Here is a 16100-nt window from a genome sequence, read left to right as displayed (position 1 = left end):
ATAAAGAACTGTTTGCAGAAAAATGCAAGTGAAATCTGTGTTGTGTGATTATTTTATTAGGTTTATAATGCTGTTTAGCAAATGTTTTTGTTCATTTAACTTAGTTTAATTATATATTCTATGTTGTGTGATTATTTTATTAGGTTTATAATGCTGTTTAGCATTTAAAGTCTTCATTTCAAAGCTTTAAAAATAATGTATTAGGTGTTACTTATGACAATTTTGAGAGGGGCCTGGAACCTAACTCCCTCACTTCCCATTGACTTACATTATAAACTGGGTTTCAATTTACAACGGTTTCTATTTACAACCATTCCTTCTGGAACCTAACCCCGGCGTAAACTGAGGGCTACCTGTATATAGAAAACAGAATTTATGCTTACCTGATAAATTAATTTCTCCAACGGTGTGTCCGGTCCACGGCGTCATCCATAACTTGTGGGAATATCTCTTCCCCAACAGGAAATGGCAAAGAGTACAGCAAAAGCTGTCCATATAGTCCCTCCTAGGCTCCGCCCACCCCAGTCATTCGACCGACGGACAGGAGAAAAACAGGAGAAACTATAGGGTGCCGGGGTGACTGTAGTTAAAGAAATAAATTCATCAAACCTGATTAAAAAACCAGGGCGGGCCGTGGACCGGACACACCGTTGGAGAAATTAATTTATCAGGTAAGCATAAATTCTGTTTTCTCCAACATTGGTGTGTCCGGTCCACGGCGTCATCCATAACTTGTGGGAACCAATACCAAAGCTTTAGGACACGGATGAAGGGAGGGAGCCAATCAGGTTGCCTAAACGGAAGGCACCACGGCTTGCAAAACCTTTCTCCCAAAAATAGCCTCCGAAGAAGCAAAAGTATCAAATTTGTAAAATTTGGCAAAAGTGTGCAGGGAAGACCAAGTCGCTGCCTTACATATCTGATCAACAGAAGCCTCGTTCTTGAAGGCCCATGTGGAAGCCACAGCCCTAGTAGAGTGAGCTGTGATGCGTTCAGGAGGCTGCCGTCCAGCAGTCTCGTAAGCCAATCGGATGATGCTTTTCAGCCAAAAGGAAAGAGAGGTAGCAGTAGCTTTTTGACCTCTCCTCTTGCCAGAATAAACGACAAACAGAGAAGACGTTTGTCTGAAATCCTTTGTTGCTTCTAAATAGAACTTTAAAGCACGAACTACATCTAGTTTGTGTAACAAACGTTCCTTCTTTGAAACTGGATTCGGACACAAAGAAGGCACAACTATTTCCTGGTTAATATTCTTGTTGGAAACAACCTTTGGAAGGAAACCAGGTTTAGTACGCAAAACAACCTTATCTGAATGGAACACCAGATAGGGCGGATTACACTGCAGAGCAGATAACTCAGAAACTCTTCTAGCAGAAAAAATAGCAACCAAAAACAGAACTTTCCAAGATAACATCTTGATATCTATGGAATGTAGAGGTTCAAACGGAACCCCTTGAAGAACTGAAAGAACTAAATTCAGACTCCAGGGAGGAGTCAAAGGTCTGTAAACAGGCTTGATCCTGACCAAAGCCTGAACAAAAGCTTGAACATCAGGCACAGCTGCCAGTCGTTTGTGTAATAAGACAGATAAAGCAGAAATCTGTCCCTTTAGAGAACTCACTGATAATCCCTTATCCAAACCTTCTTGGAGAAAAGAAAGGATCCTAGGAATTTTGATCTTACTCCATGAGAATCCCTTGGATTCACACCAACAGATATATCTTTTCCATATTTTATGGTAAATCTTCCTAGTTACTGGTTTTCTGGCTTGTATCAGAGTATCTATTACAGAATCCGAAAACCCACGCTTAGATAAAATCAGGCGTTCAATTTCCAAGCCGTTAGCTGAAGGGAAACTAGATTTGGATGTTCGAATGGACCTTGTACTAGAAGATCCTGTCTCAAAGGTAGCTTCCATGGTGGAGCCGATGACATATTCACCAGGTCTGCATACCAAGTCCTGCGTGGCCACGCAGGAGCTATCAAGATCACCGAGGCCCTCTCCTGCTTGATCCTGGCTACCAGCCTGGGAATGAGAGGAAACGGTGGAAACACATAAGCTAGGTTGAAGATCCAAGGCGCTACTAATGCATCCACTAGTCGCCTTGGGATCCCTGGATCTGGACCCGTAGCATGGAACCTTGAAGTTCTGACGAGACGCCATTAGATCCATGTCTGGAATGCCCCATAATTGAGTCAACTGGGCAAAGATCTCCGGGTGGAGTTCCCACTCCGCCGGATGGAATGTCTGACGACTCAGATAATCCGCCTCCCAGTTTTCCACTCCTGGGATGTGGATCGCAGATAGGTGGCAGGAGTGATCCTCCGCCCAATTTATGATTTTGGTCACTTCTCTCATCGCCAGGGAACTCCTTGTTCCCCCCTGATGATTGATGTAAGCACCAGTCGTCATGTTGTCTGATTGAAATCTTATGAATCTGGCCTTTGCTAGTTGAGGCCAAGCCTTGAGAGCATTGAATATCGCTCTCAGTTCCAGAATGTTTATCGGGAGAAGAGACTCTTCCCGAGACCATAGCCCCTGAGCTTTCAGGGAGTTCCAGACCGCGCCCCAGCCCACTAGACTGGCGTCGGTCGTGACGATGACCCACTCTGGTCTGCGGAAACTCATTCCCTGGGACAGGTGGTCCTGGGTTAGCCACCAACGGAGTGAGTCTCTGGTCTTCTGATCTACTTGAATCACTGGAGACAAGTCTGTATAGTCCCCATTCCACTGTTTCAGCATGCACAGTTGTAATGGTCTTAGATGAATTTGCGCAAAAGGAACTATGTCCATTGCTGCATCCATCAACCCTACTACTTCCATGCACTGAGCTATGGAAGGACGTGGAACAGAATGAAGAACTTGACAAGCGCTTAGAAGTTTTGACTTTCTGACATCTGTCAGGAAAATCCTCATTTCTAAAGAATCTATTATTGTCCCCAAGAAAGGAACTCTTGTCGACGGAGACAGGGAACTTTTTTCTATGTTCACTTTCCATCCGTGAGATCTGAGAAAGGCCAGAACGATGTCTGTGTGAGCCTTTGCCTTTGAAAGAGACGACGCCTGTATCAGAATGTCGTCCAAGTAAGGTGCCACTGCAATGCCCCTTGGTCTTAGAACCGCTAGAAGGGACCCGAGTACCTTTGTGAAAATCCTTGGAGCAGTGGCTAGCCCGAATGGGAGAGCCACAAACTGGTAATGTTTGTCCAGAAAGGCGAACCTTAGGAACTGATGATGATCTTTGTGGATAGGAATATGTAGATACGCATCCTTTAGATCCACGGTAGTCATAAATTGACCCTCCTGGATTGTAGGTAAAATCGTTCGAATGGTTTCCATTTTGAACGATGGCACTCTGAGAAATTTGTTTAGGATCTTTAAATCCAGAATTGGTCTGAAGGTTCCCTCTTTTTTGGGAACCACAAACAGATTTGAGTAAAACCCCATTCCTTGTTCCACGGTTGGAACTGGGTGTATCACTCCCATTTTTAACAGGTCTTCTACACAATGTAAGAATGCCTGTCTCTTTATTTGGTTTGAAGATAAGTGAGACATGTGGAACCTTCCCCTTGGGGGTAGTTCCTTGAATTCCAGAAGATAACCCTGAGAAACTATTTCTAGTGCCCAGGGATCCTGAACATCTCTTGCCCAATCCTGAGCAAAGAGAGAGAGTCTGCCCCCTACTAGATCCGGTCCCGGATCGGGGGCTGCTCCTTCATGCTGTTTTGGTAGCAGCAGCAGGCTTCTTGGCCTGTTTACCCTTGTTCCAGCCTTGCATCGGTTTCCAAGCTGGTTTGGTCTTCGAAGCATTACCCTCTTGTCTAGAGGCTGCAGAGTTGGAGGCCGTTCCGTTCCTGAAATTGCGAAAGGCACGAAAATTAGACTTATTCTTGGCCTTGAAAGGCCTATCTTGTGGAAGGGCATGGCCCTTACCCCCAGTGATATCTGAGATAATCTCTTTCAACTCTGGTCCAAAAAGGGTTTTACCCTTGAAAGGGATATTAAGCAATTTTGTCTTGGAAGATACATCCGCTGACCAAGACTTTAGCCAGAGCGCTCTGCGCGCCACAATTGCAAACCCAGAATTTTTCGCCGCTAATCTAGCTAACTGCAAAGCGGCATCTAAAATAAAGGAATTAGCTAACTTAAGTGTGTGTATTCTGTCCATAACCTCCTCATATGGAGTCTCTCTATTGAGCGACTTTTCTAGTTCCTCGAACCAGAACCACGCTGCTGTAGTGACAGGAACAATGCACGAAATAGGTTGCAGGAGGTAACCTTGCTGAACAAAAATCTTTTTAAGCAAACCCTCCAATTTTTTATCCATAGGATCTTTGAAAGCACAATTATCCTCGATAGGAATAGTAGTGCGCTTGTTTAGTGTAGAAACTGCCCCCTCGACCTTAGGGACTGTCTGCCATAAGTCCTTTCTGGGGTCGACCATAGGAAATAATTTCTTAAATATAGGAGGGGGAACAAAAGGTATGCCGGGCTTCTCCCACTCCTTGTTCACTACCGCTTGGGTATAGGAAAAGCGTCGGGGTGCACCGGAACCTCTAGGAACTTGTCCATCTTACACAATTTTTCTGGGATGACCAGGTTGTCACAATCATCCAGAGTAGATAACACCTCCTTAAGCAGTGCGCGGAGATGCTCTAATTTAAACTTAAATGTCACAACATCAGGTTCTGCCTGTTGAGAAATTCTACCTGAATCTGAAATTTCCCCATCTGACAAAACCTCCCTCATGGCCCCTTCAGATTGGTGTGAGGGTATGACAGAGCAATTATCATCAGCGCCCTCCTGCTCTACAGTGTTTAAAACAGAGCAATCGCGCTTTCTCTGGTATGCAGGCATCTTGGATAAAATATTTGCTATGGAGTTATCCATTACTGCCGTCAATTGTTGCATAGTAATAAGCATTGGCGCGCTAGAAGTACTAGGGGCCTCTTGCGTGGGCAAAACTGGTGTAGACACAGAGTGAGATGAAGTAGAACTATGTTTACTCTCTTCATCTGATGAATCATCTTGGGCAACTTTACTATTTGTGGCAGTACTGTCCTTACTTTGTTTGGACGCTATGGCACAATTATCACACAATTTGGAAGGGGGAGACACACTGGCTTCCATACATACAGAACATAGCTTATCTGAAGGTACAGACATGTTAAACAGGCTTAAACTTGACAAAAAAGTACAAAAACCGTCTTAAATTAAAAACGTTACTGTCTCTTTAAATTTTAAACAGGGCACACTTTATTACTGAATATGTGAAAAACAATGAAGGAATTGTTCAAATTTTACCAACTTTTCACCACAGTGTCTTAAAGCATTCAAAGCATTGCACTCCAAATTTCAGAGCTTTACCCCTTAAAATGAAGAAACCGGAGCCGGTTACAGTTTTAACCCCTCTACAGTCCCAGCTACAGCCTTTGCTGCGACTTTACCAAACCCAGGGGGGAATACGATACCAAATGAAGCCTTCTAGGAACCTTTTCAACTACTTTCAGATCCACACACATGCAGCTGCATGTCCTGCTCTCAAAAGTAACTGCGCAGTAATGGTGCGAAAATGGGGCTCAGCCTACTACAATGAAGGCCCTTCCTGACTGAAAAGGTGTCTAAACCAGTGCCTGACGTTAAAAAACGTTCCCCAAAGTTTATACGTGTGAAAATCAACCTCAATCTGTATAAAATGCCCAAATAAAGCAATCGATCTTGCCCATAAAGTGTCTACCAGTTTATAGCCCATATTAAGCCCTTTATTCTGTTTGCTTAGACTAAGAAAATGGCTTACCATGAGGGGAAATGACAGCCTTCCAGCATTACACAGTCTTGTTAGAAATATGGCTAGTCATACCTTAAGCAGAAAAGTCTGCTAACTGTTTCCCCCAACTGAAGTTATTTCATCTCAACAGTCCTATGTGGAAACAGCAAACGATTTTAGTTACTGCTGCTAAAATCATATTCCTCTCACAAACAGAACTCTTCATCTTTTTCTGTTTCAGAGTAAATAGTACATACCAGCACTATTTTAAAATAACAAACTCTTGATAGTAGAATAAAAAACTACAACTAAACACCACATACTCTTAACCATCTCCGTGGAGATGTTGCCTGTGCAACGGCAAAGAGAATAACTGGGGTGGGCGGAGCCTAGGAGGGACTATATGGACAGCTTTTGCTGTACTCTTTGCCATTTCCTGTTGGGGAAGAGATATTCCCACAAGTTATGGATGACGCCGTGGACCGGACACACCAATGTTGGAGAAATATGTATTTAAGAATAAAAAGGACATATTCTGCTATGTGAAGAACATTAGAATGTGAAATATTAATATTTCATGTCCGGTTTAGTGCTCTTGAATATACACGGTCGGGTTAGCACGCGAGTATGGGTGTTCGTATTTTTTTTTTATTTTCACGCTTCATTGAAGTCTTTGGGAGAAGAAGTTAGCGTAGTTCAATATTGTTTTTACGAGCGTCTCATTTACTTTCACCTTTTAATTAAAGCACAACTCAACACATGCAAAACGCCTCTGTCTAGCGAAAATAAAGCGCAAGCAGGAGCGCAAAACATCACTCCACTCGTAAGCCCTAAGTAACAGACTAGTATGCCAATTACTAAAACAGAAAATGTGAGTTTTTTTATTGTAAATACAGGGTTAGGATGCTGTAAGTTGTATTTCTTTTGGAGAGGAGACGGTGAAAAAGATATTATATAATAGAATTATATTTAAAATACTATTTTGTATTTAAAAACTAAATCTGGTAACAGATTTATTGCTTTAATATGTTCATGATCTTATAGACAGGATGTTTGTTTTTGTATAGTGCCGCATTGCTCATTAGTTGATTGCTGTTTATCTACTTCTATGGAATAGAGAGATTTTGGCCTAGATTTGGAGTTTGGCGTTAGCCGTGAAAACCAGCGTTAGAGGCTCCTAACGCTGGTTTTAGGCTACCGCCGGTATTTGGAGTCGTGTAGGTAAGGGTCTAACGCTCACTTTTCAGCCGCGACTTTTCCATACCGCATATCCCCCTACGCCATTTGCGTATCCTATCTTTTCAATGGGATCTTCCTAACTCCGGTATTTAGAGTCGTTTCTGAAGTGAGCGTTAGAGCTCTAACGACAAAACTCCAGCCGCAGGAAAAAAGCAGGAGTTAAGAGCTTTATGGGCTAACGCCGGTTCATAAAGCTCTTAACTACTGTACCCTAAAGTACACTAACACCCATAAACTACCTATGTACCCCTAAACTGAGGTCCCCCCACATCGCCGCAACTCGATTAAATTTTTTTAACCCCTAATCTGCCGACCGCCACCTACGTTATCCTTATGTACCCCTAATCTGCTGCCCCTAACACCGCCGACCCCTATATTATATTTATTAACCCCTAACCTGCCCCCCTCAACGTCGCCGCCAGCTACTTACAATAATTAACCCCTAATCTGCCGACCGCAAAGCGCCGCCACCTACGTTATCCTTATGTACCCCTAATCTGCTGCCCCTAACACCGCCGACCCCTATATTATATTTATTAACCCCTAATCTGCCCCCCTCAACGTCGCCGACACCTGCCTACACTTATTAACCCCTAATCTGCCGAGCGGACCTGAGCGCTACTATAATAAAGTTATTAACCCCTAATCCGCCTCACTAACCCTATAATAAATAGTATTAACCCCTAATCTGCCCTCCCTAACATCGCCGACACCTAACTTCAAACATTAACCCCTAATCTGACGACCGGAGCTCACCGCTACTATAATAAATGGATTAACCCCTAAAGCTAAGTCTAACCCTAACACTAACACCCCCCTAACTTAAATATAATTTACATCTAACGAAATTAATTAACTCTTATTAAATAAATTATTCCTATTTAAAGCTAAATACTTACCTGTAAAATAAATCCTAATATAGCTACAATATAAATTATAATTACATTGTAGCTATTTTAGGATTAATATTTATTTTACAGGCAACTTTGTAATTATTTTAACTAGGTACAATAGCTATTAAATAGTTAAGAACTATTTAATAGTTACCTAGTTAAAATAATAACAAAATTACCTGTAAAATAAGTCCTAACCTAAGTTATAATTAAACCTAACACTACACTATCATTAAATTAATTAAATAAAATACCTACAATTACCTACAATAAAACCTAACACTACACTATCAATAAATAAATTAAATACAATTTCTACAAATAACTACAATTACATAAACTAACTAAAGTACAAAAAATAAAAAAGAACTAAGTTACAAAAAATAAAAAAATATTTACAAACATAAGAAAAATCTTACAACAATTTTAAACTAATTACACCTACTCTAAGCCCCCTAATAAAATAACAAAGACCCCCAAAATAAAAAATGCCCTACCCTATTCTAAATTAATAAATTTAAAAGCTCTTTTACCTTACCAGCCCTGAACAGGGCCCTTTGCGGGGCATGCCCCAAGAAAATCAGCTCTTTTGCCTGTAAAAAAAAACATACAATACCCCCCCCAACATTACAACCCACCACCCACATACCCCTAATCTAACCCAAACCCCCCTTAAATAAACCTAACACTAAGCCCCTGAAGATCTTCCTACCTTGTCTTCACCTCACCGGGTATCACCGATCGGTCCTGGCTCCGATATCTTCATCCAACCCAAGCGGGGGCTAGACATCCACTGAAGAAGTCCAGAAGAGGGTCCAAAGTCTTCCTCCTATCCGGCAAGAAGAGGACATCCGGACCGGAAAACATCTTCATCCAAGCGGCATCTTCGATCTTCTTCCACCGGTGCGGAGCGGGTCCATGTTGAAGCATCCGACGCGGATCCATCCTCTTCTTCCGGCGTCTCCCGAAGAATGACGGTTCCTTTAAGGGACGTCATCCAAGATGGCGTCCCTCGAATTCCGATTGGCTGATAGGATTCTATCAGCCAATCGGAATTAAGGTAGGAATATTCTGATTGGCTGATGGAATCAGCCAATCAGAATCAAGTTCAATCCGATTGGCTGATCCAATCAGTCAATCAGATTGAGCTCGCATTCTATTGGCTGTTCCGATCAGCCAATAGAATGCGAGCTCAATATGATTGGCTGATTGGATCAGCCAATCGGATTGAACTTGATTCTGATTGGCTGATTCCATCAGCCAATCAGAATATTCCTACCTTAATTCCGATTGGCTGATAGAATCCTATCAGCCAATCGGAATTCGAGGGACGCCATCTTGGATGACGTCCCTTAAAGGAACCGTCATTCGTCGGGAGACGCCAGAAGAAGAGGATGGATCCACGTCGGATGCTTCAACATGGACCCGCTCCGCACCGGTGGAAGAAGATCGAAGATGCCGCTTGGATGAAGATGTTTGCCGGTCCGGATGTCCTCTTCTTGCCGGATAGGAGGAAGACTTTGAACCCTCTTCTAGACTTCTTCAGTGGATGTCTAGCCCCCGCTTGGGTTGGATGAAGATATCGGAGCCAGGACCGATCGGTGATACCCGGTGAGGTGAAGACAAGGTAGGAAGATCTTCAGGGGCTTAGTGTTAGGTTTATTTAAGGGGGTTTGGGTTAGATTAGGGGTATGTGGGTGGTGGGTTGTAATGTTGGGGGGGGGTATTGTATGTTTTTTTTTACAGGCAAAAGAGCTGATTTTCTTGGGGCATGCCCCGCAAAGGGCCCTGTTCAGGGCTGGTAAGGTAAAAGAGCTTTTAAATTTATTAATTTAGAATAGGGTAGGGAATTTTTTATTTTGGGGGTCTTTGTTATTTTATTAGGGGGCTTAGAGTAGGTGTAATTAGTTTAAAATTGTTGTAATATTTTTCTTATGTTTGTAAAAAAAAAATTATTTTTTGTAACTTAGTTCTTTTTTATTTTTTGTACTTTAGTTAGTTTATGTAATTGTAGTTATTTGTAGAAATTGTATTTAATTTATTTATTGATAGTGTAGTGTTAGGTTTTATTGTAGGTAATTGTAGGTATTTTATTTAATTAATTTATTGATAGGGTAGTGTTAGGTTTAATTATAACTTAGGTTAGGACTTATTTTACAGGTAATTTTGTTATTATTTTAACTAGGTAACTATTAAATAGTTCTTAACTATTTAATAGCTGTTGTACATGGTTAAAATAATTACAAAGTTGCCTGTAAAATAAATATTAATCCTAAAATAGCTACAATGTAATTATAATTTATATTCTAGCTATATTAGGATTTATTTTACAGGTAAGTATTTAGCTTTAAATAGGAATAATTTATTTAATAAGAGTTAATTAATTTCGTTAGATGTAAATTATATTTAAGTTAGGGGGGTGTTAGTGTTAGGGTTAGACTTAGCTTTAGGGGTTAATCCATTTATTATAGTAGCGATGAGCTCCGGTCGTCAGATTAGGGGTTAATAATTGAAGTTAGGTGTCGGCGATGTTAGGGAGGGCAGATTAGGGGTTAATACTATTTATGATAGGGTTAGTGAGGCGGATTAGGGGTTAATAACTTTATTATAGTAGCGCTCAGGTCCGCTCGGCAGATTAGGGGTTAATAAGTGTAGGCAGGTGTCGGCGACGTTGAGGGGGGCAGATTAGGGGTTAATAAATATAATATAGGGGTCGGCGGTGTTAGGGGCAGCAGATTAGGGGTACATAAGGATAACGTAGGTGGCGGCGCTTTGCGGTCGGCAGATTAGGGGTTAATAAGTGTAGGCAGGTGTCGGCGACGTTGTGGGGGGCAGGTTAGGGGTTAATAAATATAATATAGGGGTCGGCGGTGTTAGGGGCAGCAGATTAGGGGTACATAGGGATAACGTAGGTTGCGGCGGTGTACGGAGCGGCAGATTAGGGGTTAATAATAATATGCAGGGGTCAGCGATAGCGGGGGCGGCAGATTAGGGGTTAATAAGTGTAAGGTTAGGGGTGTTTAGACTCGGGGTACATGTTAGGTGCAGACGTAGGAAGTGTTTCCCCATAGGAAACAATGGGGCTGCGTTAGGAGCTGAACGCTGCTTTTTTGCAGGTGTTAGGTTTTTTTTCAGCTCAAACAGCCCCATTGTTTCCTATGGGAGAATCGTGCACGAGCACGTTTTTTAGGCTGGCCGCATCCGTAAGCAACTCTGGTATCGAGAGTTGCATTTGCGGTAAAAATGCTCTACGCTCCTTTTTTGGAGCCTAACGCAGCATTTTTTGGGACTCTCGATACCAGAGTTAATTTTATGGTGCGGCCAGAAAAAAGCCCGTGTAGCGTTAACAGCCCATCTACCGCCAAACTCCAAATCTAGGCCTTTGCTTCCCCCTGCGCTATTTGACATGCAAATGTTAGCGTTCCCTAGACAATCACTCTAGCGACAAAAAATATCTTTGGAATATGGCGTAAATATAGAAGCACTCAAGCGATGTTAACACACAATAGTGCTAATATTGTTGCGCTCTACTTGTAATCTAGGCCTATATTACTATCTTCTACAAAGATGTCATCAGTACATGAAAAGACAATAACTAATTTATACCTTGCAAAAAAGTATTTGTGGTCCCAGCAATAGTTAACATTTTAACCAAAGCATTCAATATTGTGAAACCATGATTAAATATACAAAAAATGAATTCAGTTATGTTTATTTTTATTCTGTTTAAAATGTGCAGATGAGAAATGTAAACCAAAAAGGGGTAATATGTTTTTTTGCCCTTGCCCTGGTTCCCTAGTACAATGTGGCACTAAGTATACCTATGAAAAACTTACATTTTGTTATCTTATCTACAGATATTCATTAACAATGACTGGCACAGCTCTGTGAGTGGCAGAACTTTACCTGTATATAATCCAGCAACCGGCAAGAAACTCTGTGAGGTGGAGGAAGGTGACAAGGTGAGAACAGAACAGTAGTTACAAACTTATTTTCTTTATTTTCTCCTCTTATCTTTCCTGCTAAAAACTCTACAGCGATTTTGTAGATAAGGGTAGGTGTATGCAGTAACAAAGAGGGGGATGTGGAGGGATACAAATAAAACATAACTTTTAATTAATCTTTAAAAAGGTGAACAACACTTAAAATCATTTGAAAAACATAAACAAATGTGGTGCTCCCAAAGTGTAAGAATATCTATTAAACCAATAATGAGACCGAAGTGTAGATATAAGTTAGATAAGCACAAAACTCGGCAATTATCCCCATTACACACGTTTCACCACTGCTTTTTCAAAGGCATTTGAAAAGAGCTTCTAAATACGTTTTTTTTAAATGTTTTACTCTGGATTTTGTATCAGTATCTGTGCATATTATTCTTTTTAGTAGTGTCTATTACATGCAGTTAAATGGAAATTGAAGTATACTGTTCCTTTAACACATGGCACTGGTAAAATCTCAGAAAATACTACCTTGGAAGTCCTTGCTTTAAAGGACCAGTAAACACAGCAGATTTGCATAATAAACAAATGCAAGATAACAAGACAATACAATAGTATTTACTCTGAATTTCAAATGAGTAGTAGATTCTTTTCTAACACATTTTAAAGTTATGTATATTTCCACTCCCCCTGTACCATGTGATAGCAATCAGCCAATCACAAATGCATATACGTATAGTCTGAGTTCTTGCACATGCTCAGTAGGAGCTGGTGATTCAAATAAAGTGTAAATATAAAAGACTGTGCACATTTTTTTTAATGGAAGTAAATTGGAAAGTTGTTTAAAATTACATGCTGTATCTGAATCATGAAAATTTAATAAAACCTGAGTGTCCCTTTAAGCTTGCTTCCTAATTCCCTAAAGTCATTTTTATGACACTCCATTTCCTTCTAACTCTGTCACTGGTAACTGCACCATGACTGCTGGATCAGACCCCGATACCCCAACAATTTATCTATATGCTCAGCAATTTGCCCACACAAGCCCCTGGAAGACAGCAAAATGTTCTATTTAAGGCATCTCCTACGACCAGCATCTGTCTTGGGCCCAGACTTGTACGCCCCTCTTTTGTGACTGGAGAACTGTTCACTGGATTGTTAGGCAGAACAGCCCTCTCTGACATTGACACACCTGAAAAGATATCTCCAACATCTATGATCAATCTGGCCACTTCTAATCGTGCTTACAAAAAGTAGTAAAATGTGACCTTTATTAAAAAAAATTTTTAAATAAACATACAAACACGGCATCGGACATGACAGGTCACTTGTTTGCAAATGTCTGACCAGCTTCGGTCCATAGACTGTAATCATAGACCACATTGTCACTCACATAATTACCTAGTACTGGGTACTCTGAAGGATGCACTACCATGACTAAGGGCCTACTGCAGGCTTAAAACATTGTAATTTTGCCTATTAACCCAACTTAAAGGAAATAAAGGTCCTTTTAAACTTTTGAAGGCTGGAAATTGTATTGATGGATGCATAGGGTTTACCACTGCAGTCAATTCAAAAGATAGACAGCCACATCTGTAATAAACAGAAAAAAAATAAACTACTAACCTGTAAATAGTCTTCAGCTATATAGATGTCACTTGAAAGTCAAATATATTTCATGCAGCAAAGTGATTTGCTTGTCCCTGACAAAATACAAATTAAAGGGAGGGAATAGAAGTCTGCAAATGGTTATAGAATACAGAGTAGTAATATACAATTTGGACCAATCAGCAAACAATCTAAATGCCAGACTTCTTTTAAATGTTGCACAAACCAAACCAAACCAAAAAAAAAATACATTTAAAAGTACAGTTGCACTCATAATAACACTGTCGGATACAAATGATTTAATAAAAAAAATGCATAAAAAAGTTATAAGGGCTCAAATATATGAGTTGTCAGGTGTTAGAAAAATAGCAGGCAAAGGGCTTGTAATAAGCACGCTACCCGACGCGTGCAAAAAGCCTCTGTCTGGCAAAGATAACACGTGAGCGGGAGCGCAAAGTACCGTTTCCACTCGTAATCTAGCCCTAGAATATCACATTCACATTTTGACATTTGATAATCAGACCAAATTGCCATAGATATGAAATGACTCTTTTTGATGCTTATATGTTGTAGGCAGACGTGGACAAGGCTGTGGACGCAGCAAAGGCAGCTTTTCAGAGAGGGTCTGCATGGAAACGGCTGGATGCTACAGGAAGAGGGAGACTGTTGCATAAGCTATGTGACCTAATTGAGAGAGACCGACTGATACTGGCTGTAAGAGATTTAAATATCCTTGACATTTGGGCTGCTCATTGGAATGTTTTGAATAAGCAAATAAGCGTTGTAATTTGGTATTTTGAAAGTTTGTGTATTTAAACTGAACGTAATATGTCAGACTGTTCAGCAACAACACACATTTGTAAACATTTGGGATTTTAAGGAATTTAAAAAAGAAATGACAAAATATTCCTCTATCACGAAGAGTGCATTGCTTTCAGATTATGCCTAGTACCTTTCTCATCTTATTGCAGACTCTAGAAACAATGGACACTGGGAAACCTTTCCTGCATTCCTTCCTGATAGACATGGAGGGCTGTATTAGGACACTGCGGTACTTTGCAGGATGGGCTGATAAAATACAGGGCAAAACAGTCCCTGTGGGTAAGTGCACATGTGTCTCTTCATGTCTAAGTATTTTCATGATATATAAAAGGAGAAAGTTGTTCATCCATAACATGCAGTCGAAAATGATGGCCTAGTGGCGTGTTACTGATAGTTCAGGATGGTCCCTCGCTAAGATTATCACACAATATGGTATTGCAAGTCAATGGTAAAACGAAAAAGTTGTGACTTGCACAAATGCAACGCATAACAACGCTAGTTATTACGACCTGAAGTAAAGTGTTAGGACTACAATAAAAGTAGAACAAAATAAAGTATTGTGTATATATATATATATATATATATATATAATATGTTTATTATTAAAATAAATGTATACAAAGTGTTTTAAAGGGATATGGTATAGGACAAGGTGTTTGAAGGGCTCAAAGGTGTATATATATATATATATATATATATGCAACAGGGTTTGGCTTAGGCCCACAATTACCCCAGCTACCTCCATGTGCTTAGCAGGCCGATCCTGAGCCTCCACTACCTGGGAGTTGGGGTACATGACTGTGGCAGTGCCTCCACCTGACTGGGCAAGAATGGGTTTCCCAGACAGGAACATAATAAATAACTACAACACACACAGTGATAACAGTAAAACAGAATGAACACGTATTCAAAGATTATGGCAAATAAAAGTAAGGCAAGTAATACAGTGGCTAACTAACACACCAACTCTGTCTAACCAGGCCCAGCACCCTCCCAAACCACCTGCGAACCCACCCTCAGGCTTCACCCTAATGGCTGATGGGTACCAGTTAGTGCACAGAAATGTTGGGGCCCTTTAAGGTAATCCATATGGATTTAAACATTTACAGCTCATAGGAAGCTGCAATCCACAGGAAGAGTTGTGTATAAGTGTCTGTGATGGACAGAATGCCCTGTCAGTATGACAAGAGGAGAGGATACTCCTTACCACTAAACAGGATTCAGCTGCACAGGCTTAAGGGGAGCTCCAGGGTTTCCCAGTCATTTACTTTGTCTGGATCCCGCACCACAGCTCTCTCCCAGGGTCAGACTGCAGCTGGCAGCATACACTAAATCAGCAGATCAGAGAAATGCTGTTACTTTACACAGGATGGAGTCTCTATGCAGCTCCTCTCACAGCTAGGCCTCACACACTCCTTCACTGCTCTGACATGTCTGCTTCCCTCTGTGCCTTACACTCTTTTCAGTTTCAACAGGATCTTCCCTATAGGCTCAATTGATCACATGACCAACCAGTCTGATAGTTACCTAGGCAACTTCTCCTGCAGACTGTATTCAGGTGCAAAAGTTAAACAGGAGGGGCTACATTCTTCCATCTGTTGGAGTATATCCCGGACATGTTCCATATCTCTTTTTTTTCATGAGGCATACAAGAGCTTCCAATTCCATAGGGCAGATAATTCCTGTGTTTAACTGTGGGATGGTTATTGTCACTCTTATACATCCTTCTACAGGCTGGGCATGAGATCCCACTCCCCACAACTGCAACTCTTCTGCCGGCTGCAGGGGAATATGTTTTAGGTGATGGTCATAGAAGTCTCTATTAATGA

At 41.0% G+C, this 16100-nt stretch overlaps 1 protein-coding gene across 1 annotated transcript in view; it reads left to right on the top strand.

The window, feature by feature from the left end:
- Positions 1-16100, top strand: part of ALDH1A3 (aldehyde dehydrogenase 1 family member A3) — a 115427-nt gene that overhangs the window by 60428 nt on the left and 38899 nt on the right. The window contains exons 2-4 of the mRNA XM_053717595.1: positions 11758-11862; positions 14023-14163; positions 14421-14550. Coding sequence (XP_053573570.1) covers positions 11758-11862; positions 14023-14163; positions 14421-14550 — 376 coding nt within the window. The remainder of the gene's footprint in view (positions 1-11757; positions 11863-14022; positions 14164-14420; positions 14551-16100) is intronic.

The sequence above is a fragment of the Bombina bombina genome, chromosome 6, assembly GCF_027579735.1.
Source record: "Bombina bombina isolate aBomBom1 chromosome 6, aBomBom1.pri, whole genome shotgun sequence".
In the NCBI taxonomy this organism is placed as follows: Eukaryota; Metazoa; Chordata; class Amphibia; order Anura; family Bombinatoridae; genus Bombina; species Bombina bombina.
The sequence above is the reverse complement of the archived record's forward strand: the minus strand, read 5'-3'. Positions and strand labels throughout refer to the sequence as shown.